This window comes from Homarus americanus, unplaced genomic scaffold (assembly GCF_018991925.1).
Source record: "Homarus americanus isolate GMGI-L3 unplaced genomic scaffold, GMGI_Hamer_2.0 scaffold21294, whole genome shotgun sequence".
Lineage (NCBI taxonomy): Eukaryota > Metazoa > Arthropoda > Malacostraca > Decapoda > Nephropidae > Homarus > Homarus americanus.
The window spans coordinates 201,172-227,500 of NW_024724694.1; the positions used below are offsets into that span (position 1 = coordinate 201,172).

General features: G+C 39.0%; 1 protein-coding gene across 1 annotated transcript; it reads left to right on the top strand.

The window, feature by feature from the left end:
- Nucleotides 1-22,025: 22,025 nt before the first annotated feature.
- LOC121864541 (peptidyl-prolyl cis-trans isomerase cyp6-like) lies at nucleotides 22,026-22,811 on the top strand. The gene has a single exon (XM_042363611.1). The coding sequence runs from the start codon at nucleotides 22,026-22,028 to the stop codon at nucleotides 22,809-22,811; it is 786 nt and encodes a 261-aa protein (XP_042219545.1).
- The last annotated feature ends 3,518 nt before the right edge of the window (nucleotides 22,812-26,329 follow it).

Below are 26,329 nucleotides of genomic sequence, written 5' to 3' on the forward strand. Positions count from 1 at the left end.
TACAGGTACAATAAGTTGGGGTGCTTTACGTGCTGAATACATAATTGTTTTACAGTACTTCAAAAAGATTTCGTTCGTCAGTCTATCGTGTATACATATACTCGTACAGTCACCGTATGCTAATTATTATGGTATAACTGTAGAACCTTAAGCCTATACCAGTGAACGGAAACTCATGGTAAATGGTGTTTCATCCCGGTAATTAACTCACTATAAATGCTGTTAAGTTTCATCCCGGCAATAAAGCAGGATAATTGCTGTGCCATGGGTATAGGCCCTCGGTGCTGCAGACTGCAATAACAGCACGAGACAGCCCGGGGTGGTGGAGATAATCTGCGGCGACCTGCTTACATAACACAGCTCAAATTACATTAGATAATTACGTGGGAAAATTACAGTGGGGGCGATATATTACTGTGGGTGAAGGAATGTTGGTTTAATTACATTGAAAAAATTACATTGGTGAAATATTGTGGTAGAAATGGTTAGGTTAGGTTAGGTTAGGTTAGATTAGGTTATAACCCAGAGCACAGCAAACCACGTATAGTATATAAACCACTGCAACACACACACAAACACACACACACACACACACACACACACACACACACACACACACACACACACACGAGACTCCCCAGTGATCACAACACCTTCACAATGATCCACTGAAGGCAGGGACTCGTCAGCATCTATTCACCAGAGGACGACATACAGACAGTGGCTGGCTGGTGTGGCTGGTCTCTGGAAAGTGAGTTTTCTTGGAATCTTTCCGGCTTTGCATCCAATTCCGCACTGACCCTGAATGGAAGGTCAAAGGTCAATGAACACAGCAAGTGTTGATGTAGGAAAGAAAGAAAGAAAGAAAGAAAGAAAGAAAGAAAGAAAGAAAGAAAGAAAGAAAGAAAGAAAGAAAGAAAAATAAATTAGAAGGATTGTAAAAATGTCGTATGTGAAAGCCTCTGTTTAAAAATAAAATATTACCATACGTCTCTCCCTTAAAGGACAATACTTGACAGAATCTTAGTGGTTATAGGAGCGACCTGGGCCATTCTTTATCCCATACACCTTGAGGGTTAAGAAACGTATGCTAATGAAGGCACAGTTTTAACGCACTTCGATGTCAACCCAGCCCAACACGCGACCACACCACGCCACACCAACACACCACACCCACACCATACCTCTTGAAAATAGACAACAAGTCACCATAAATTGAAAGCCAAAGGTAAAAATTGCAAATGGAAAAAACAAATATATAAAAATTTCTTCGTGTCATTAATACAGAGAACACGAAACCTAATTAGATTCCCAGCCATTTCATGAAGTGTCCTTAAACAGTGAGTCAAATTTGTGTAGTCAACTTCTTACTTGGATCAATAAGATCAATAAGATCAATAAAAAGTAGAATGTATGACTGAATTAATCTTATAACATTAGAAGAATGACATGACGGTGTTTTGAAATGAGTCACACTGCTATACATACATACATACACACATACATACATACATACATACATACATACATACATACATACATACATAAGAGATAAAACAAAAATATACAAAACAGGATAAAAAATAAATAAATTAATTAATAAAACACAACCAAATTATAATATTTTCTTCGTGTAATAAAAAAAAAAGTTTAAAAAGTTAATTAATTTTAGAATGAATAACAAATATCAAAATACTCATTTCACTTTCCTGTCGTCATTAATTACATTTGCACCTGAGAAAAAAAAATCCATTGTAGGTTAATATTTTCTGCGTACCCTAATAATTTCCATATTTTTGAGGGGATCGTAAAATTTTGGAATAAGCGTCAAGTGCAACACCTGTGATGAAGGATTGTACAAATATCCCCCACTTCTCTTATTCTCTTCCTGTTATTCTCCTTCTTCCTCCTCCTTCTTCCTCCTCCTCCTTCCTTCTCTTCCTCTTCTTTCCTTCTCTTCCTCTTCTTTCCTTCTCTTCCTTGTCTTCATTTTATTCTTATTCTTCCTCCTCCTTCCTTCTCTTCTTTCTCTTCTTCATCTTCTTATTCTTCTTCTTCATTCTCCTTCCTTTTCTTCTTCTTATTCATCTTCTTCCTCCTCCTCTTTCTTTCTCTTCCTTTTATTCTGCTTCTCCCTCCTCCTTCTTCCTTCTCTCCCTCCTCCTTCTTCCTTCTCTTCCTCCTTCCAGATTCTCTACCACTTATTCTTTTTCTTTCTCCTTCTCCTCCTCCCTCCTTCTCTACCACTTATTCTTCCTCCCCCCACTACCTGATTCTCTTCTTCCCCCTTTACCTTTGTCTTCCCCTTCTTCCCTTTACCTTTGTCTTCCCCTTCTTCCCCCTTTACCTTTGTCTTCCCCTTCTTCCCTCACCTTTTGTCTTCCCTTCCTTCCTTGTCTTCCCCTTCTTACCCCTCCCGTCCCTCTTTAAGCTTCATAAACAAAGTAAATTTTTATACTAATATTAATTATCAATCCAACGTTCTCCCGTGCACCTAATGACAGACAGACAGACAGACAGACAGACAGACAGACAGACAGACAGACAGACAGATAGATAGACAGATAGATAGATAGATAGATAGATAGATAACCGAGCTGGAAATTATACTAGAGATAATTGAACTTACTATATGAAAAATCGAAATGTTCCTCTATTATGTGAGAGTTAACTATTGAAACGTGTTATGTGTTATGCATCAAAGACCTGGAAACTGACCTGTAACAAAGTGCAGGGAAGTGGAAGGCGTGTTTTGTGTCGAATACTGGGGATGTGTCGAATATTTGGAGTTTTGTGTCGAATATTGAGATGTGTCGAATATTTGGAGTTGTGTGTCGAACATTTGTGTTTTGTGTCGAACATTTGTGTTTTGTGCTGAGTATTTGGATTTTTGTGTCGAATATTTGTGCTTGTGTCGAATAGTTGAATTTTGTGTCGAATATTGGTGTTTTGTGTCGAATATTGGTGTTTTGTGTCGAATATTGGTGTCTTATGTCGAATATTTGGAATTTCGTGTCGAATATTTGTTTTATGCCGAATATTTGTGGTTAGTGTCGAATATATGGACACAAAGTAGTACCTTCAGCTGTATATTGTTATATTACTCTTATTAATTATGTATAGTAAAGTATTACAGAACATGTATTAATTCTATGTAATATTCTATTTATTGTGCACCATATTATGTATATAAATTATCACATTTATACTTTATGTATTCAGCTTGTGAATGCTGGCATCTGTACAGGCCAGCGCGTAGTAATATATAGATAGATGTAGAGAGAGAAGACAGAGTCCTCGTGGCGTGACCGCGGGCTTCTGCGTCCTATTGTACTGTATATATCTCCCGTACGAGAATAGAACCTACTTTTAAGACAACAAGTGTTTGTGTATACCCTCAGTAGTATAGAACATTCTTTGGGTATCCCCTGAAGCAAATACTTAGATAGTATGTCGAATATTTTGAGTTTTGTGTCGAATATTTCTGGTTAGTGTCGAATAAATTGAGTTTTGTGTCGAATAGTTGTGTTTTTATGTCGAAATTTTGTGGTTTGTGTCGAATATTTTGAGTTTTGTGTCAAATATTTAGAGTTAGACGATTTGGTTCAATTACATTATATGCATATACACTGGAGGAGGTATTGGGAGTAAAAACATCTTACGTTAACCTCGGATGGTGTCGTTGTTATGTTGTTACTGCGTTTCAACACCTACGGTCATTAAAGGTTGAACCAGGATAGAAATTACACTAGTTCATCAATTAAGACAGCATAAAGAGATAGAACTTCCTGTATTTTAAGAACAAAGATGTTTTTGGTCACACCGTACAGTAAGTCTCCGGTATAGAAGGAAACAATGATCGGTACTATACGCGATAGTCCTCACTTCCTATACCGTAAAGTTAAGTGATTATACTGTACACAGTTACGCCGACTAGAGGTGGGGCCCCCCGGACAGCGGATCATTGACACCTACACTATGAAGCGAACAAAAAATAAATAAATAAAATAAATAAATAAATAAAATAAATAAATAAATAAAATAAATAAATAAATAAATAATAAAATAAATAAATAAAAAATAAAGTAAAGAAAATCCATATTTGTTTTTTTTTCCAAAGTTGTCCTTTTATTTGCGTACAGTGTGTGAGAAACTATGAAAGACGAGACTTTATGGAAATTTTTACAGAACTCTCTCGTTGTAGGTCATAGTATTTGCCCCCACGAGGTTAAATATCACATGAACGCTTAAAATTCTAATAAAGTTTACAAACATGAAACTATTGTGGCGGCCGGACAGTGTACAGTAGTAACTCCACAACACACACACACATACACTTATTCGCCTCTGCTGTCATGAAGCTTAGGTTAGGTTAGGTTAGGTTAGGTTAGCATTAGTGTGGATAATCTTAAAGGAGATATAATCCGGGAGGCTAATCTTCAGGTGATCCAAAAATTTCGCAGCAACATTACGGTGCAGTATGTTTGTAAGGAGGAAATTGTTACATAATAAAAACTCTCCTGAAATACTCTACTGCATTCCTCCACGTAACTGAGCAAATCATATTAACTCGATAACAAGTAACTGAATTAATTTTTACCGTCATGTACCAGATATCAAACGGTACAGTTACGAAAAAACCTGATCAATGTGTACCGCTCACCATACACGGCTAAAGGCAACCAACTCCTAAGGAAGGCATAGTGATGTTTACATTGGCTAGGTGAGGCGTAGTTGGGCATTACTCAACTAGGACAGGAGAACATAGGTCATGATAGTTGGGGCTTAGGGTAATTATGACGCCATTACGGTCGCCATCGTTTGTGTTGTTAAGTAAGACAACTAGCGTAAACAAAACAAAATAATTACAAAAACAATAATAATAATAATAAAAATAAAAAAAAATAAAATAAAGAAAATGTACAAGAAAATAAATCACGAGTAATTAATAATAACAATAGTAAAATCACCACAAATAAATAACGAAACAAGTAAACAAACAAATACCGAAACAAAGAAAGAAAATAAAACAAAAAATGAACCCGAAAATAAGTGACAAAACTGCACAAACCAGAAGAAAATTACGTTAAAACGACACTGTGTTGAACGAAAATTCGTGGGACGTGACAAGACCTCGAATCCCCTTCCCTACCTTAACCCCCTACCACTCGGTCCCCATACTAGCCCTCTATAGCCCCCCCCCCTCCCCCCGCTAGCCCCCCTTAGTCTGTCGTCTGACCTTAATTCACGAATACAAGATAGAGTCTAGTGCAGTTTACCCCAGGTACTTGAGTCTACACATAACTGGAGCTGTCGAAACGCATCTAACTAACTTACGAAATTACGGCTCAATTACGCAAGTCAAAATGGAATAGAAATTACATCGAGACTCTACCAAAAAAAAAAAAATAGCAGGGTAAAAAAAAATGCGCTTCAAAGACTCAAATTCCCAGAGGTTCTTAAGGTGAATTATCCTCGTAAGTGAAAGTATATAAGGTTAAAAATAATATAAAATTGATATTAAATGATTAACAACACACTGACACACGTTCTTTTCTTCTTGGTTAAGTGGACGAAAATTACCGCAATAAGCTTTAACAAGAGGGACACAACAATAGCATTAGTGGCGGACGTGTTCCAGCGTGTTGTTGTGACGACCACCAAATCCACCCACCACCAATCACTGAAGAGGTTGTTTGAGTGAGTGACCAATCAGAAGGATTGTCTGACTCCATTGATCAATCATGGAGGAGGCTGTCTGAGTGAGTGATCATTTCGAAGGATTGTCTAATTCAAATGACCAATCACTGAAGAGGCTGTTTCACCCGCTGATCAGCTGGTTATGTGAGCGAGTGTTAAGTCAATAAAGATATGAAACACTGACCAATCAGAAAGGCTGTATGATTCACTGACCAATCAGGAGGGATGCATGAACCGCTAACTAATCAGAAGGGCTGTGTGAACCACTGACCAATCAGAACAAAAGCCAAAATCCAGAAACCAATCAGGGGTCCGCCCAATCTACTGACTAATCAGGAATTACCTCCCTTACTTGTTTTTGTTTTGATTCTTAAAGGAAAAAGAGAATAATAGTATATGAGAGAGAGAGAGAGAGAGAGAGAGAGAGAGAGAGAGAGCACTATTCCCTGAGGAAATTACCCGCTGCATCAGTGTCCACCATCTTCCAAATTAACCCGGCCTTTCCCTTTAATCCCTTGAGTACGAAGACTTGACCCTTAAGTACGAAGTCATGACCCTAGAGTACGAGCACTTGAGGTAGGGATGAGTTAGGTTAAGTTAGGTTATGAAGTTTAAGCTTGGTTAGATTAGGTTCGATTAAATGTATTACCTTGCATTAGCTCAACTTAGGTTAGGTTAGGTTTAGGGTTAGGTTAGGTGACTTTTTCCATTACAAAATTACCCATTAATAAGAAAAGGTTGCCCCCACCCAGCCCTTCATCACGCACCTGCGACCACTTAGCCTCGGGAGCGGCCGCTCTCAGGGACCACCAACACGCAACCTGGAGTTAATTTTGACCGTGAACGTAACCCTTAGTACCTCCTGGACAGCAAACAAGTACTCCCCCATTCACTCTAACGCTGGAAATGTATCCACAAATACAGATCGGTGTTTATAATGTCCCAAAGAGTAATTGTGTCCTAATTTAGGGTTCCTTTGGACAGTGATAAGTATATTGGTGGTGGACACGTATCGGCAAACACAATGCTTCCTAGATACAGGTGGTTTAGTGCTGTCTCGGGTCACGGCCACACTGACGTTACAAACAATATGGGTATGTGGGGTGGTACTGCCAGATTTTGGAAAGTTAATAATTATAGACAGTACTGAAAAAAGTATATCCGTGAAGAATGATTTTGTGTGTGTGTGTGTGTGTGCGCGCGAAAACATGGTATCAATATAAGATTTGGGATCTTTGAGAGACGGTCAAACATGTGGCTTTCTTTTACAGCTGATATTTAAGTATAACATCTAACTACTTCATAAAATAATATTATAAAAAATTTCCATACTGTAAAATATTTTTTTTTTTTTTAGATAAATTAATTTGTTCATGTTTTCAGTATCATTTTTTGTTTTGTTTTAGTGAAAATTATAAGAGAGAAAATAAGGTGGACGGGAAGGGTCGCCATGTTTGTTTACTGACGACAGGTGACAGAACCAACCAACCAATCTGAACAGTCTTGAGTTTATTTCACTGTTAGGTTATTTTGGTTACGCTTCGTTTCTCCGCTTCTGTTACTGTTAGCGAAAACAAGCGCCTATCAATATCACCTTAACCAACAATGTTCACTTAAGATAAAAAAAAAAGACGTTTATCTTCGCAGGTGAAAATTAAAACTTACTTTAATAGGATAATTTTTTTAATGAAAATTTTTCCTTGCCATACGTCACCACACTTAAACAGAGACATTCCTTAGTCCTCCACCTGTGATGAAGACCCTCAGTTAATATTGTCTAATAGCAACACTACCTATTAATTAAGGTGTACCTGTTGAACATTAAAACCATCCCAGAACTCATTTTCTGTTAAGTATTGTCGTTATTTCCAATTAAATTAAAAAAAATAAAACACTCAATTTGTCAGAATAATTTTAGCGTAAATGTTAAAAGAAAGGAGCTCCGGCGTAACGCTATGAGAGGCAGTCCTCAACGAGACCCCACACTAAATAAAGGTGACGGTAAAGGTGCTCCTGTATAGTTGCTGGTCAATACTGTCAACAACTTTATCCACACAAAACTACATAACTAAAAATAAGAAGAAATGTTATATAAGACTTACATAAAGCAAGACACGAGTGTTTAATGACCTACACCTGGCCGGGTCATCCCCCTCACCTGATGGTTACCAAGTTATCTCCCTTTACAAAACTCTGAACTTTGGTTATCTTACAATGATCTGCTTAATGTAATTTATGAACACTATGTTACAGCTCTTAATTTATCCATGGTTAAATCTCACTTATTTTGACAGCAGCAACAACTTATAAACTTCATTCACATTTTAAACAAGTAGCAACAAATGTTATTATTATTATTATTTACTTTTTTTTTAGAGGGGCGTGAAAACAAGTCATCGTTGTCGGAATTAAAATACAGACACTTCATTGAGAAAAATACTTAATGAAATTGACTCTTAACATGATGTAGCAGAAGAACGTTTTTATCTACACAGCCGCCCCAGTGTTAATGCCCTTTATAACCTCATCACCCACTTAGATTTTTCAATTAAATTTTTACACAAGAGAATGAGAGTGTGTTAGGGAGGCGTGAAACAAGGTCATTACTGTAAGACATGAAATAAACGGTCATTAATGGTGATCATCTTTTCTAACTGTATTTTATAATTGACTAATAACATAAATATTGGTTTATTTTACTCAATAACATCCTCGCCAAATTCCTGAAACAGATGGACGATAATAAAAAAAAAATCTCCTTACTGTGACCACAAGTAAACTTCTTCCCTTGTTACTATCAATTCGTGTTAGGTCTGTCATCCTAACTAACAATTTCTACACGAAGCAAGAGCATCATACACTCTCGCTGACAACCTCTTGGACGCTATAAGCACTACGTATATACAATCTGAGAAGTGAAGGAAGAATCTGAAACCATTCCGAGATGACAAGCCCTCATTCTCCTCATGCTCATATCCACCGTGCCCAGGTGTTGATAAATTTTTGTTGAATGTGTGTACCTGTGTGTGTGTGTGTGTGTGTGTGTGTGTGTGTGTGTGTGTGTGTGTATATCTGTTGGGAGTAATACTGACAGACTAATTATAATCATGTACTGAAAATTTATGAAAAATTGTCATGTGTTTATCTATAATAAGTCCATCGAGGTTCACTTATTGAGGTATTTTGATAAAGGTACGGTAATTTCAAGTCCATGTGGGCCAGAAGCATACAGCTGAGGGACTTAGGGACTTAGTGGTGAGTGAATTACAGTAGTTACAATAGATGGCTTACAGAAATACACACAATCATGGGAGAATATACAGAGTTCTTCCCATTACTTGTTTCCTAGGCGTCAAATGTTGAATCTCATATGAACAGATCACAAGACATCATCGGTTACAGAGTATAACAAGGAAAACTAAGGTGTGGTAGATTATCACAGTGAAATATAAACAATTAATAGCCAATACGATACACAAGACTAACCTAACCTAACCTAAGTAAAGAATATTCAAAGATCATATGTAAACGCCTACATTTAAATTTTACAAGAACTCTACACTTTAAAAATGAATAATGCAAAAAAAAAAATACTGCATAAGAAATCACACAATAAAATCTCACTGAATGGTATATATTATGTTTAGTGCAGCGGGTATGTTTACTTTCTGTTGTGTAGGAGACATCACCACCGCACGCAACATTTGACCTCACTGAGAATTTCACTAAAGATACGTCATAGGTATATCACTGGAGAACATATTATTTTTAAGTAAGGAATTTATTTTTAGCTTTCATATTATATTAAACTTCGGCTATTAAACTATACCACACATATATAAACATACTCAATATTTTTGTTTTTAATCCTGAAACTCTTAAATGTAAGTCAATAACTGATTTACAGAAACTTGACAATAATACGCGAGTTTCCTTCCACTTTGGTGACTTCTAAAGCAGAGGGAGACAATAAGAGCATTTTTCCATGACCATTTTGGCTATTTACTTATAATTTTTTTTTACAGGCATCTGGGTAATAATTAAGGAGTTTTCGATAATCCTTCAGACAGAGATGCGGTTGATGAGGACAGATATATATAATGATGTGAACTGTGTACCTGTGTTGGTCTGGGGAGTATCAGAGAACAGGTGGTATTTTGATATAGTGAGACACGACCCAAGAACACGGTGTTTACCTATGACCGGTGTTTGTTCTCTGTTTTTATGTGTTCATTTTTTATGTTTTTTGTTTTTTTGTTTATTCTTCATATTTGTTCTTTGTTATCTGTGTGCTTGATATTTATTCCGTTTCTTATCTGAGTTTGTTCTTTATGTTTGTTTTTGGAGTTTGTTCTCTATGTTTGTACTGTTTTAAATGTTTATCATAGAGTTTATCCGTACAATTTTGAATCAAACAATAAAGTTTTTACAATTAATTCCCTTGAATAAACGCACTAAACAAAGATTTACAAACAAACAAACAAATAAACACACATAAACACACACACATAAACACACACACACACACACACACATAAACACACACACACACACACACACACACACATACACATCAATAAAGAAATAAACTGATTAACTTTAAAGAGAAGAATAAACTTCCCTAAGATAACGTACTAAATAAAGACAATAAGAAAGAAAGAAAGAAAGAAAGAAAGAAAGAAAGAAATAAAGAAAGAAAGAAAGAAAGACAATAATAAAGAAAGAAAGAAAGAAAGAAATAAAGACAATAATAAAGAAAGAAAGAAAGAAAGAAAGAAAGAAAGAAAGAAAGACAATAATAAAGAAAGAAAGAAAGAAAGAAAGAAAGAAAGAAAGAAAGAAAGAAAGAAAGAAAGAAAGAAAGAACAGTTAGGTAGTTGTGTGTTATCTGTCGTGTCAAATTATTATTACCGTAGTTGTCTTTTCTCCCCTATTCTGTTATTCGTTTCCTCTTCTCTCCCTACTCACTCCCCTCATCTCATTCTCCCCATTATTAATTTTCTCCTATATCACCCATCGCCCCATCCCACCCCATTCCCTCTCTCTTTCCTCTTCCTCCTCATCTTCCCTCTCCCTTCCTCTCCTTACCACCCCCATCTTCTCCCACATTACCCCCCCCCACCACCACTCTCCCTCCCCTCTCCCAACCCTCCTCTCCCATATTTCCATTAACCTCTCCCACGTTCCACTATCCTCCCCACCTGCCTTCTTCCTCCCCAACACCACCACCTTCCTCTTCTCTCCATCATCCCTCCTCACCTCAGCCCACTACGCTTACTCCCCCACCACCACCTTCCCTCCCCCCCCACCGTACCTCACCCTTCCCTTCCTCCTCCTCCCCTCACCCTTCCCTTCCCTTCCTCCCCCCCTCACAAGCGAGAGTCTCCGCCCCACCTGTACCTCAGCTTCCCTCCTCCCTCCTTCCTCCTCCTCCTCCTTCCTTCCTCCCTGATTTATCACCTCTTTCCTTTGAATTTACGGCGGCGACTTTATTGGGTTTGTTGGTTCTTGGTGTTTGTTCTTGGTGTTTGTTCTTCATGTTTGTTCTTCACGTTTGTTCTTCATGTTTGTTCTTCATGTTTGTTCTTCATGTTTGTTCTTCACGTTTGTTCTTCATGTTTGTTCTTCACGTTTGTTCTTCATGTTTGTTCTTCATGTTTGTTCTTCACGTTTGTTCTTCAGATTTATTTTAAGTGTTTGTTCTTCATATTTGTTCCTAATGTTTGTCAATGATCAAACCAGTTACACGTCGAGCATTGGTCACCTCCTGTGTCGGGCTTTGTCGACATTAAGACGAAGAGAGATACAGAGGGTCTAAAAAGTTATCTCGTGTTGTCTAAATTATCTCGGATCAACTTAATCGGAACAATGAATATATATGACGCATTATGATTAAGGACTTGTGTCGTAGTCAGTATTAAACACACACACACATAATAATAATAATAATAATAATAATAATAATAATAATAATAATAATAATAATAATAATAATAATAATAATAATAATAATAATAATAATAATAATAATAATAATAATAATAATAATAATAAATACACAATCTATTGTCCGCTGTAGGAAGCTTCAGGCAAATACAAAAAAGTTCAACTGAAGTTATTCTGTGGACGATCGCCTGTTGAACATGTGAACTCAATAGGAACTGAACTTAAGACCTTAGTGTGAACAGTTGTTGAATATGAGACCTCAGTGTGAACAACAACTATAAAACATATGACCTCGATGGGAAAAACTATTGAACAAACGATATCGATGAGAATATATATTGAACACCTGTCCTTATTTTGAACAGATCCTGGATACATGGCCTCAGTGTGGATGACTACAGACTACATGACCTTCAGGTAAACAGCTGCTCAACACGTGACCTCAGTGTAATTAGGTGTTCAACATAAAACCATTGTACAGTATATAGATGTTGAACGAATTACCTTAATGTGAACGGCTGTTATAAGACGTGACCAAATATGAGCGCCTGTGTGTTACTAAACGTTCTTGGCATTATTACTGCACCTGTGATTCAATTAGCGTCATTATGAGCATCTGTTAATTATCTGGCATCATTACCTGTGAACACTTGGCATCAACACAGGTATGTTTATATAACTCCGAGTCCATTATGGGAACAAAAACATCTCTGAAACACCTGAGGTAATTATGATCACCTGTAAATACACAAGACGTCATTAACACACCTGTATGTCACTTAGTTTATTATGAGCACCAATATCTCTCCTGAAATATGGAGTACCATCGTGAGCCATGAGAGGTACAGTGCCTGGTGTTATGATAAGCACCTACGGGGGGCATGAGGAGCACCTGTGAGACGTTAAGGTAACATCATCAGTAACACCTGGTCTCTCTACCATCACCTGTCATGTTCCTGGTGCCACTAGAAGGATGTGTAGAGTTATCTGAAGTCATTACAAGAAATAACAATATAATTAGAGTCATTACTAGCAGTGACAATACAGTGAGTGATGAAGATACGTGTGTGATGTGGTAGTGTGGGTAATAGTGATGAGGCCTTTGTGGTGTCAAGTGAGGGGGTGACGCAGCTCCTGACGCCTCCAGCAGTAGTGCGACTCATATAGATAGTAAACCCACTACGTCCTGCAGAATGGAATTACGATGAGACATTTTTATGACTGGGCTCTTATAACCTTGACCTTCAACCTTATAACTACCAAAATCTAAAAGATGCTTCCTCTGTGCATAAAGATTCTGTGAATAAAGTTGTATTAAAATACCCATTGTAGAAATGAAGTTATCACGGGGACAAATTTGTGTATATGAACCAACAGAGGGAAGGTATGATGACCCATAATATAATTGGTCAGAGGAATACAACTCTGGATATAAGTATAGAACTATCTGCCCTCACAGCTTTATATTCTATATGGTCGAGTCAGTCCAGTCATTGTGAAAAAAAATCTCCAATGAACTGAAACCCAACGCAGATGCGGAGCCCAAAAATAGTCCCAGTCGACTGAAAAATAGCCCTTGTGGCTAGCCGAGGGCTATTGTTTTATACAAAAGGCCAATGTACTTTTTTACACCTTTATTTTACATTCCTTTGTATACTTTGAAAATTGAGGACACGAGGTGTGTGCGTGAGAGAGAGAGAGAGAGAGAGAGAGAGAGAGAGAGAGAGAGAGAGAGAGAGTTACATTCTCCTGTACCCCACCCCCCCCCACCTCACTATCATCTCATTTCCTCACTTTATGCAAGTATCTGTTTCCATCGATCCCACTCCACTCATAATGAAGAAGACAAAGACAAAGACAAAGACAAAGACAAAGACAAAGACAAAGACAGACAAAGTAACACGTCATCACTTCTCTACACACATACGTTCCCTCGACTCACCCGGCGCGTGTTAGGTAAGATAAGAGAGATAACAGATAGATATAAGGGTAATAATGCGGACAGGTTCAACAGCTGGGAGACCTGTTGCTTACTGACGGGCCCGGGGAAGTTCCGGGAGAGAGAAGGCCTAATCTCTCTCTCTCTCTCTCTCTCTCTCTCTCTCTCTCTCTCGTAAATCAAACTTTTTTTATATAACGAAATACTTCAAATCTGTTACAACTCAACTGCCTATTATCTCAACGACCACGTTTCTAATACGACCAGAATTAAACCGTAAACAATTAACAAAACGATAAACCAACACAAAAAATATATAAATAAACCAAAAACCAAAACAAACCAGGTGAAGATTAGCAAAGTAAGTCATTTACCCTGAGAGAGAGAAAGAGAGAGAGAGAGAGAGAGAGAGAGAGAGAGAGAGAGAGAGAGAGAGAGAGAGAGAGAGAGAGAGAGAGAGAGAGAGATTTTTTCCTTCTCCGTGGTCATGGAGACAGAACTCTCCCACCCTCCATATCGCGGGACAGAGACTCTTGAGTGTTCACGAGGAAAGATATAATTACATCTCCTGGTCCCGTCCAAACGAATTTCATCATCCCATTATTGGCTTTGGCCTGTGGACCCTTGGAGTCTCCTTTGATGTGGAGATGTGGGGGATATGGACGTGGGTTTGTGGACGTGGGTTTGTGGAAATGGGGTTGTGGGTTAGTAATGTGGGTTTGTGTAGGTGAGGTTGTGGGTTAGTAATGTGGGTTTGTGTAGGTGAGGTTGAGGGATTTGTGGACGTGGGGTTGTGAAGGGGAATTGTGGGTTTGTTTAGAGGGTTGTGGGTTTGTAGAAGGGGTTGTGAAGGTGATATTGTAGATTTGTGTAGGGGATGTTGTGGGTTTGTGTGGGTGTAGGTTGTGGGTTAGTGTAGGTGGAGGTTGTGGGTTTGTGTAGATGAGATTGTTGGGTTAAGGTCAAATTCTACAGGAGGTCATTTTCAATAACGACCTTTATATCTACAGGTGAGACGGCCACTAAATACGGATTGCACTGTAGGTCACATCTGTCACGTCATTGGTCATTGCAATTCCTCAGCCAGCTAGTAGAAACGCTCGAAAATAATCTTGGCATCCGACATTAATTAAGTTTTCATTAAAAGTGAAAAGTTTAGCGAGTTGTTTAAGTCCCGACAGACCCTTCACTTTATGAACTAATTATAAGGGTAGAATTATAAGTTAAACCAGGTAAAAATATAAGTACAGGTAAAGATAGAGTTACAATTTCAGTGGTGTATATACTGATGAAAGAATAGGTACAGGAATAAATATAAGCACAGGTAATAGCAGTTTATATATGATCATTAACTCAAGACCGATAATTGTATGCCGTATTGTGGACCATCTTTTACCAGCTGGTCGTCACGAATGAGATCTGTGGCCTTGGGTGATATTTATAAGAGAAGTTTCCCATAAAAAATATATATATCTAAGAAATAACAATAAAATTTTAAGATTGCCGTAAAACTTGGATCACGTTTTTTTTTTTTTAATTTTTAAGATAATTTTAGCAATAATCAAGGCTTTAGAAATTATTAAAGTTTGGGGCTTTTCACCATGTTCTGTGAAAATTTAGGCATTAGGGGCTAGTCTAATTTAAACCGGATTTTTTATTGAATGTCACCGAATTTTTTTATGTTTATTTGGGTATAATAATATCTAAAAAAAATACGGAAATTTATTTGTTAGATATTTTTAGCGGTCAGGAAACGCAGTCGAATATGATCAGCGGAATACTGTTTATCCTTTTTATAAAAGTTCTAATACTTATACCTCAATGCAGTACTTTCTAGGAATATATTCTAGTCGTATATCCTAGGAATGCAAATCCTCACACTAATAAACCAATAGCCGGGCGTCGTGTATCCTGGGTAAAAAATCCTCATGACGCCTCATTGGGAAAATAAAATATCGGCAATTGACGCGAAGAACAAATTTATAGACTCGTTAACATTAATCCTCCATCCTGGTCCCTCCTCCTTACCCACCCACCGTAACTCATTCATCTTAATCTTCATTGTATTCTTTGCCACCAAATAAATGGACCAGGGAGATATCAAACAAGTGTCTCTGCCAAGTCTATTCAGCCAGGCGCCGTCCCGTTGCGAGCGACTTCAATATTTTTAAAGAAGTATATTTTGAACAGTTGGAAGTCAGAGGTTATTAAGAGAAAAGTCATGAGGGCTCAGAAAGGTGTCTATAGAACAGGGGGGGATGTGCGGCTGTGCATTCCTGTCAGGATTCTGGTAAGGTTGTTATTGTTGAGTGTTTTCCTGGCTTTCCCTTCTCTAAATCGAGGAGGTGAAGTGCCCCAACACCACACCCAGCCCACAGTGCCCCAACACCACACCCAGCCCACAGTACCCCAACACCACACCCAGCCCACAGTGCCCCAACACCACATCCAGCCCACAGTGCCCCAACACCACACCCAGCCCACACCACACCCAGCCCACAGTGCCCCAACACCACATCCAGCCCACAGTGCACCAACACCACACCCAGCCCACAGTGCCCCAACACCACACCCAGCCCACAGTGCCCCAACACACACACCCAGCCCACAGTGACACCACACCCAGCCCACAGTGCCCCAACACCACACCAGCCCACACCCCAACACCACATCCAGCCCACAGTGACCAACACCACACCCAGCCCACAGTACCAACACCACATCCAGCCCCACAGCCCCCAACACCACACCCAGCCCACAGTGCCCCAACACCACACCCACCACACCCAGCCCACAGTACCCCAACACCACACCCAGCCCACAGTACCCCAACACCACATCCAGCCCACAGTACCCCAACACCACACCCAGCCCACAGTGCCCCAACACCACATCCAGCCCACAGTGACCTAACACCACACCCAGCCCACAGTGCCCCAACACCACATCCAGCCCACAGTGCCCCAACACCACACCCAGCCCACAGTGACCTAACACCACACCCAGCCCACAGTGACCTAACACCACACCCAGCCCACACATAACTACCATTAATCGTTATCAAGCGTCCATCAGTACAATAAAGTCTGGCTCCTGACGTGATTCCTAGTTCCACTGAAACATTTTGGAATAAACTTCTGATGTTTATATCGAGGGAAGACTTAAGGTAAGGCTGATGCTTTGGGAGGGTAATTTTTAAGTAAGGATCAATGCCAAGCTATCATAAGCTATGAAATTGTCAAGAACCGCTACTGGAGTGAATGAGTGAGGAATGACACATGAGCAGTTGAACGCCCTCTAAGGAAACCACACTGTTGATTATTGATTCTATTATTATATTATTAAAGGTGTTTGTAACTATGACTATTGATTACAATTTCAGAAATAATTACGATTGTTGAAGCGAAGAAAAAATGAGCAATACTTTAAAGGGTTGGATTGTTTACATGTCTTTGGAATTGGATAAATGTTGGTATTTTCTCATGAATGGAAAACCTGAAGTATAAAGAGATAGTCTGAAGAATAAAGACAGAATCAGAAGAACTCCAAGTCGAGTAATTATAAGCAACCTAACCTAACCTCACCTAACCTAAACCTAACCAAGGGGAAATCTAAATATCCTAGTTACCCCCTGTAATTACTATCCCCTCGGTGTCGTCTCTCAGTCAGGCAATATGAGCGCCACCTGACACGCCAAAAGATGTCCAAAAACACAACACTTACAGCAGGCGATCCCACACACCCGACATAGCTAAGGCTTCTGTCGTGATGGCGGCGGACGCACAGGTGTCAAGCCAATCAAGACACAAACACCTGCCCAATGGATTAGAACTTAACCAAGCCTAAAGTTTTCTCTGGCTAATTAGCACTTGAGCTGTCACATTACTTTCAAGATTTAAAAAGAAACACACAACTTAAATTGCGTATCGTTTCTTCTCAATAATAATAATAATAATAATAATAATAATAATAATAATAATAATAATAATAATTAACTTGCATGTCAGCCAGCATCTTAGGCACTCACGCTATATTCTGGGGTCTTCACGCTATATTCTGGGGTCTTCACGCTATATTCTGGAGTCTTCCCGCTATTCTCTGGGGTCTCCGGTCTCCACGCTACATTATGGAGTGCCACGCCGTATACCATCACGTGACGTATGAGCCCAGCAGGTGACGTTCATTGGTTGGCTGCCTTAACCAATCACCTCTCCCACCAGCTCGGGCCCAAAATATCTACCGGAAATTACGTTCTTAGTCGGAATATTACTGGATATTTACCCTAAAACATTTCCATTAATAATAATAATAATAATAATAATAATAATAATAATAATAATAATAATAATAGTTTACACAATCGTGGTTGAGGATGGCGAGCTATAAAACCACTATGTTGAGACAGCCCAGGAACAACGGACACGTCACCAACACCACAGGCTGAGCTATTATCCCTGAAATTTACTAATCGATATACTGTACATAGAAATTCCTTACAGCCGCTGAGTAAAATAGATTAGGGGAGATAGTCTATTAGGGGAGATAATCTATTAGGGGAGAATATCTATTAGGGGAGATAATCTATTAGGGGAGAATATCTATTAAAGGTGATAATCTTCTTGTGGGGAGAGTCTTCGAATGTGTCTTAATAGATGACTGAGGACAAAATACCACCTGTGTCTTAATGTATCTCTACAGACAACCACTACGAGGAGCTAAGAGGATCTGATTTTACCTGGAGTTGTGAGATCCACGAGGTGATCTGACAGAAACTTTAGAGGGAAAATGAACACTTGGAAACGTGAAAATTAAAAAAAAAACTAATTTAACCAGAAAAAATACTACAGCTATATAATAAATAAAAACATTGATATGGCTGAGTTTAGTGAATACATGAGCCACTAGAGGTTGAAACAGGAAGGGGAGGCCACTTGAGGTGTTAAAAGGAACGGAGGAACATGACCAGTGGAACAGTGTTAGGAGACTACTTGAGATGGAACAGAAATACAAGACTAACAGTGATCAAACAAGAACAGGAGGCCACAAAATCTGGAACAGGCATATGAGGACACTAGATAAGGGAAATAAAAGGAAGGGAAGATGGATGGTACAGTAGTTGTAGTGGGATAGTTAATGACAACTGACCCATTTAGCTCAACATTTTAGACTGGTGTGTGACTGTTGACAGGCGTATGGATGAAGACATTAGACTGGTGGATGACCATAAGCTTTACTCTGTAGGCTCTAGACTGGGGTAGACTGTCGTTAAATGTGGAGTGCATGAATCATGAAGACCTGGAATACACTGAAGAGCCCATGGCATAAACAGGCAAGATCCACGAGAGAAAGATTCCCTCAGTAAGACAACCAGGTAAGGAATCAGCTGAGACTAATGTAGCAATATTGTACTTCTACTCAACACGCCACACAATTCAATACGGTGTCCGGAGTCAGGAAATTTATTGCTAGCGGTTTTTTTTCCCCAGACGTTTAAGGAAGGAAGAATGTCAGTTAAGGGGGACGAGGAAGACCAGAAGCGGATGTGGGTGATAGAAGTTTTTTGGAAGGCCTCCAGACCGCCACCTCGTTACTCTTCTAATATATTCCAGGATTTTTTATTTACTTTTTTTTTTTATAGAAGTGAAAAGCAATAGAGCTGTTCTTTATACCTATTGCCTGTATATTATCTCAGGTCTTAATTTTACTTACATATTTATTGTATGTGTTTAACTTACATACAGTACACATACAGCTGCACATAATTCAACCTCACAATGGCACTATCTATAATCTCTAGAATTGTCTCCCTGAAATTGTATCTGACTCAGCTGGCCGCCTCCCGCCTTGCAATAACAACATTTGCATATCTGACACACCAGAAAATGTCTCGCGTGGTGCGGTAAAGAATCCCCTCGCACAGATATCACGACTCCATAAACCACAGGTAATAATACTTGAGCAGCGGCGGGGAAAGGTACATGTTGTGATATTACCTGTGTCCATAAGTTGTGATGGGCTGACTAATTAAGGGAGGAGAGAAGGCAAGGTACAAGGTATACAGCCATACTCGTTTTAAGTTCTCGTTCTATTTGTGAGTTGAACTTTGAACTATTATTAACTCTCTCTCTCTCTCTCTCTCAAAAGCGTTGGAGTGTTTGACTACAGGTAGATTGTGGAGACCCTGTAGGCGTGAAGGGAAAACAGAATGTACCAATGACGAGAGAGAGAGAGAGAGAGAGAGAGAGAGAGAGAGAGAGAGAGAGAGAGAGAGAGAGAGAGAGAGAGAGAGAGAGAGAGAGAGAGAGAGTCAAGGGCGTCAAGTCGATGCATTTCAATTTAAAGAAGAACAAATTCAGACTTTTTTTTGCATGTAAAATGGCAAGTCTGGGATGAGACTTTTGGCAAGTCCGAAATTGCGCAGGAAATGGCAGAAAGACACATCCTGCACTAGGGAAGGGGAATGGGGGTGTGAGTGGGGTGTGAGTAGGATGTGAGTAGGATGTGAGTGGGCGGATGGTGTGAGACGGGGTGAGAGTAGGGATGAAAGAGCAGTAGGGGAAAGGGGGTGTACACAGCCTCCAAGGGGAAATCATAATAAAACGGTGAAAATTTGATACATTCTTGTGAGACTTTTTATGACTTTCACTGGCACTTTTGAATACAGGTATATTGTCTTCAATTCCACATTTTTAGTTATTTGTGTCAGGTGATGCAGAGGGTAGAGGATGTGTCCTAAGTCTTGGTGGTAAGTGTGAGAGGCGAAAACACATAACTTGGAGAGGTTTATTCTTAGGACAGACACCACAGATTAGATGTTGTTATTACATTATATAACAGTGTTTCACTCTTTTGTCTTCCATAACTTTAACCTCACCTTCCTTAACCTAATATTAGCCTAACTTAACCTAACCTAAGGTACCATAACCAAAGCTAATTTAACGTAACCTAAGCTAACTTAACCTAACCTAAGCTAATACTTAACCTAACCTAAGCAAATTTACCCTAGCCAAAGTAAATTTACCTTAGCCTAAGCTAACTTTAACCATTACACACTAGCTATTACCACCACTACACACTGATATTATCACCACTACACACTGATATTATCACCACTACACACTGATATTATCATCACTACACACTGATATTATCATCACTATAGGCTAGATATTATCACCACTACACACTGATATTATCACCACTACACACTAGCTATTACCACCACTACACACTGATATTATCACCACTACACACTAGCTATTATCACCACTACACACTGATATTACTACACACTACTATCACCACTACACACTGCTATTATCACCACTACACACTGATATTATCACCACTACACACACACTAATATTATCACCACTACACACTGATATTATCACCACTACACACTAGCTATTATCACCACTACACACTGATATTATCACCACTACACACTGATATTATCACCACTACACACTGATATTATCACCACTACACACTAGCTATTATCACCACTACACACTGATATTATCATCACTACACACTGATATTATCATCACTATAGGCTAGATATTATCACCACTACACACTGATATTATCACCACTACACACTGATATTGGCACCACTACACACACTACACTGATATTATCACCACTACACACTGATATTATCACCACTACACACTGATATTATCACCACTACACACTAGCTATTATTATGCACAATTGATATTATCATCACTACACACTGATATTATCACCACTACACACTGATATTATCACCACTACACACCGATATTATCACCACTACACACCGATATTATCACCACTACACAGATATTATCACTACACACCGCACACTGATATTATATTATCACCACTACACACTGATATCATCATCACCACTACACACTGATATTATCACCACTACACACTGATATTATCATCACTATAGGCTAGCTATTATCACCACTACACACTGATATTATCATCACTATAGGCTAAATATTATCACCACTACACACTGATATTATCATCACTATAGGCTAGCTATTATCACCACTACACACTGATATTATCATCACTATAGGCTAAATATTATCACCACTACACACTAGCTATTATCACCACTACACACTGATATTATCACCACTACACACTGATATTATCATCACTATAGGCTAGCTATTATCACCACGACACACTGATATTATCACTATAGGCTAAATATTATCACCACTACACACTAGCTATTATCACCACTATACCCCTAATATTGTCACCACTAAACACTAAATATTGTCACTATACAGTTGATGGTGCATCATCACTATACACAAGATGCTGTCGGCACTAAAACAGAAGCCTCTTACTATATTTATTTAAGGCTTCAGTTTCACGTTCAGGTCCCAACCCATCTACAGTACAGTAGGAAAATTAATTCAAAATGTTCGGCTGTGACTTGGCTCAACACGTTGAAAACCTTTCGGTAGAACTTGATTCTATCGAAAAATACACAAATTATCTAAAAAATATTAAAATTGAAGGATACGGAGTTTCTCTGGGCCTGTCGCCTAAAGTGAACAAACCTCAGATATTGACACGATTAACCGAAATGTCCTCCACGTCGGAGGACAAGAATCTCTGCATAACATGTGAAAAATTATTAAGTTACATCGATAAGCTCCGGATTCCCGAGACTGGGATATTCGTCTTCAGTGCCGAGAAACTTAAGAACCGCAACGTTGGCTACTTCTCCGTCTACTACCCTCCTTTCCCCTTACTGGAAAGCTATGTGCAGTGGGGAGAAAAGTTTGAGGTTGCGGACCTTATTTCCGTGAAGCAGCACGCCAAAGAATGCGAGTCTCACAGACAATCAACCGCCCCACACGAGGAAAACGCTCCTCGGTACGACTATAGTCACCGCTCTGATGACTATAATAGGCGTGAGAGGAACCCTCCTCGGTACGACTATAGTCACCGCTCTGATGACTATAATAGGCGTGAGAGGAACGCTCCTCGGTACGACTATAGTCACCGCTCTGATGACTATAATAGGCGTGAGAGGAACGCTCCTCGGTACGACTATAGTCACCGCTCTGATGACTATAATTGGCGTGAGAGGAACGCTCCTCGGTACGACTATAGTCACCACCATGATGACTATAATAGGCGTGACAGGAACGCTCCTCGGTACGACTATAGTCACCGCTCTAGGGACTATATTAGGTGATACTGCAAACATTTCAGTTTTGTTATTTTGAATAATTAAAAAATAAAAATATTTAAATTATCATTTGTAATTATTTATTCCTAAAAAAGTTGTAATTATTGATGACATAGTGTATTAGCCCCTGTCTAATAAACAGTAATATTTATATAAATGTGGGCTACATATTCGCACATTACTTTTATATAATTACATTACACACGGTAATTAAACTATGAGCAAATGTCTAGTAAATACTGATGCAATTGACGTCTATGTCACGGAACCTCATTGTCTTTCAAATGACCCCTGCGCACCAGTGTCCAGCAGAGGTCAACAAATAACTAACTGGTTACAGGCAGTTGGTCAATGTATCTGACACGTCACTAGTGTCTACTGAAGCTCCCTATAATCGTTTCCCCCTCTCGTAGGTTAACCGTGCATGGTGTAGTTAGAGTTATATCACAGGGTCATCTAACGAGGACTGCACAAGGCACATAGAGGTGGCAGCTTTATACCAACTCATTTAACTCTAAAACCAGCGTTAACTGCTAATGACTCAAAGCAATTGGTCAGCAGTTTTTACTTACAGTATATCTCTAGTTTGCACATTGTGATACTCACAGATACCACTTAAACTTGTACAGCGCTACATTACAACGTAGAAGTAGAAACTGTTCTGTTTTTAAGTGATTTGTTATTTTTCACTTTAGCATCTGGTCCTTAAAGCCGATTTTTCAAAGAAAATAAATTTAAAAACGCCTTAATCTCACTATTTTACAGTGGACACTGTAGTAGTTTGGTCAAATGTGTTAAAATGGGGTTATTTATAATTAAACCAAACCTAACCTTAGCTGATAAGACATACAAGTAGCAGAAGCGTTGTTAGAAGACCACACCAACCTAACCAAAGAAACCTACCTAACCTTACCTAACTTCTAGACCGGACCCCCCAGCTTATTAAACATTGAGCATAGATCGGGCCACTGTACCGTTTTATAGCCCCGAGAGACGAAGTAGTGGATGGTCAGCATGCTCTCCTCGCAAGCGAGCGGACCCAGGTTCGATCCCCAGCCAGGGTGAAACTATGGACAAGTTTCTTTACGCCATTTGCCTCTGTCTACCCAGCAGTAATTGGGAACCTGGTTGTTAATCGATTTGCGGATCGTGTTCCGGGATAAGGGTTAGCCAGTGTACAGTAGTTGGCGAGTTGTCCGGTCTTCTCGGACTATTCCTTGACACTGGGTCATGCAGCTCGTTAACTCAGGGTGTGGTTGCTGTGTTGGTGACAGCTTCTACACCTTAAATAAACTGCAGAAGTGGTCAGAAAAATGGCAAATGAAATTCAACACCAGCAAGTGCAGCGTACTTAATATTGGAAGAACAAATACCGTCAATGTATACAGCCTTAACAACATCAACCTAGAGAAGTCGACTTGTGAAAGAGACTTGGGTGTAATTGTAAGCCCGGACCTAAGGCCTAGAAAACAGTTCGTTAATATTCGAAATAAGGCAAACAGAGTATTAGGTTTTATATCTATTAGTGTAAGTAATAAGAGTGAAGAGGTCTTATTGCAACTATATCTTGTGCTAGTCAGGCCGCACCTCGATTATGCGGTTCAGTTCTGGTGCCCTTATTATAGAATGGATATCAATTCACTGGAATCGGTGCAGCGAAGAATGACGAAAATGATTCCGGGACTTAGAAACCTTCCATTTCAAGTTAGGTTAAAGAAACTAAACTTGCATTCCCCAAAAAGACGAAGAGTGCGAGGAGATATGATAAAAGTATTTAAGTGGGTAAAAGGAATTAAAAAAGAGATATAGATAAAGTTTTTATAATATCCGAGCAGGATAGGACTCGTAGCAACGGACTTAAGTTGGATAAGTTTAGGTTGGAGATAGGAAGGAACTGGTTCACAAATAGGGTAGTAGACGAGTGGAACAAGCTTAGCAACTTTGTAGTAAGTGTTGGAACGCTGGAAAGTTTTAAAAGGAGGCTAGATAGATTCATGGATGATAGAGAGTGGTAGTAACTCTCGACAGGAGCTGCCGTGCACAGGCCAACCGGCCTATTGCAGACTTCTTATTTTCTTAAGTTCTTATGTTCTTAAAGAAATTCACGCCTCGGTGGCCCTTGGGCCAGCCATTCTCGTTACACGAGGGGCAACCATTATTATTAGTGCCGCTACTGTGAGCCTAGGGGCATAATTATCTACCAAACGAAGTATTTACCCAAGAAAGGAATACCTTATCCTAACTCAGCGATGAGTGTGATTTTATCAAGATTTATCTTATCCACGTTTTCATTGTGGATTTACATGAAATATATATATATATATATATATATATATATATATATATATATATATATATATATATATATATATATATATATATATATATATATATATATATATAAGGAACCGTCCAGCTTTCAGGAAAATGAGGGAGTTACTGAACCGTAGGTGTTCCCGTAGAATTGTGTTTACGAAACAAAAGATCGTGAAAAATATTTTACGTAAATCTTATTGCTCATGACATTTTGTGTTGGCATAAAATAAGAGACCATTTATTTTCCGTGATGAAATGTCATACAGTAGACATTTAGGGTATGCAACTAATTTGGACTTCATGACCACAAAAAATATCCTATGTCGGCCTCTGCAAGGTTAAGTTGCATGAAATGGATTCACGAACTGACTAAATGATATGTACAGCTGTCTGTTGCCTGAGTAATGTCGGTGAAGTGCTCACCTGTTCCACCCATGAGTATTAACTAATTTCATTCAACACGACATTTGTAATGAACCTGACGACAATTTATTAATTACTTAGTCGTCTTTCCAGCGGGGGCAGAGCTCGACACCATAGGCATCCCGGCGACAATACTTAATATACTTGTCACACAAACGTCAAGTATAAATATTATGGACCACAAGACAAGGAAACTTATAGCAATGTGAGGAAAATCATTATGCTTTCTGATCGATGGAGGCAAAAAGTTAATAAATTTCCCACTTTAATTGTGTGAGTTTAAGATTTTCGATAAACTTTACACACAGCTTGAGAGGTAAGGTTTATTTAATCTTTATTTATTGTTCTGTAATAATAATGAAAAGCTAATTCAATTACAGCTTTTATTAACGAGTATTTGAATGGTATATATACCGACGAGTACATAGATGGTGACAGGTCTAAATGTCTACCTTCCATTAAGACAGACAGTGTGTTCACTCCATCTCACCAAAGAAAAGGTATATTCTGTTTCAAGAGCACCATAAGGAAACAATGATCCTCCGCAACACTGACACCCCTTCACAACACTGACACCCCTCCACAACACTGACACCCCTCCACAACACTGACATCCCTCCACAACACTGACACCCCTTCACAACACTGACACCCCTCCACAACACTGACATCCCTCCACAACACTTGACACCCCTCCACAACACTGACACCTCCACAACACTGACACCCTCCACAACACTGACACCCCTCCACAACACTGACACCTCCACAACACTGACATCCCT

Excerpts from the sequence above, each read along its gene's own strand:
- LOC121864541 (XM_042363611.1), top strand. The coding sequence starts at position 22,026 with ATGTTCGGCTGTGACTTGGCTCAACACGTTGAAAACCTTTCGGTAGAA.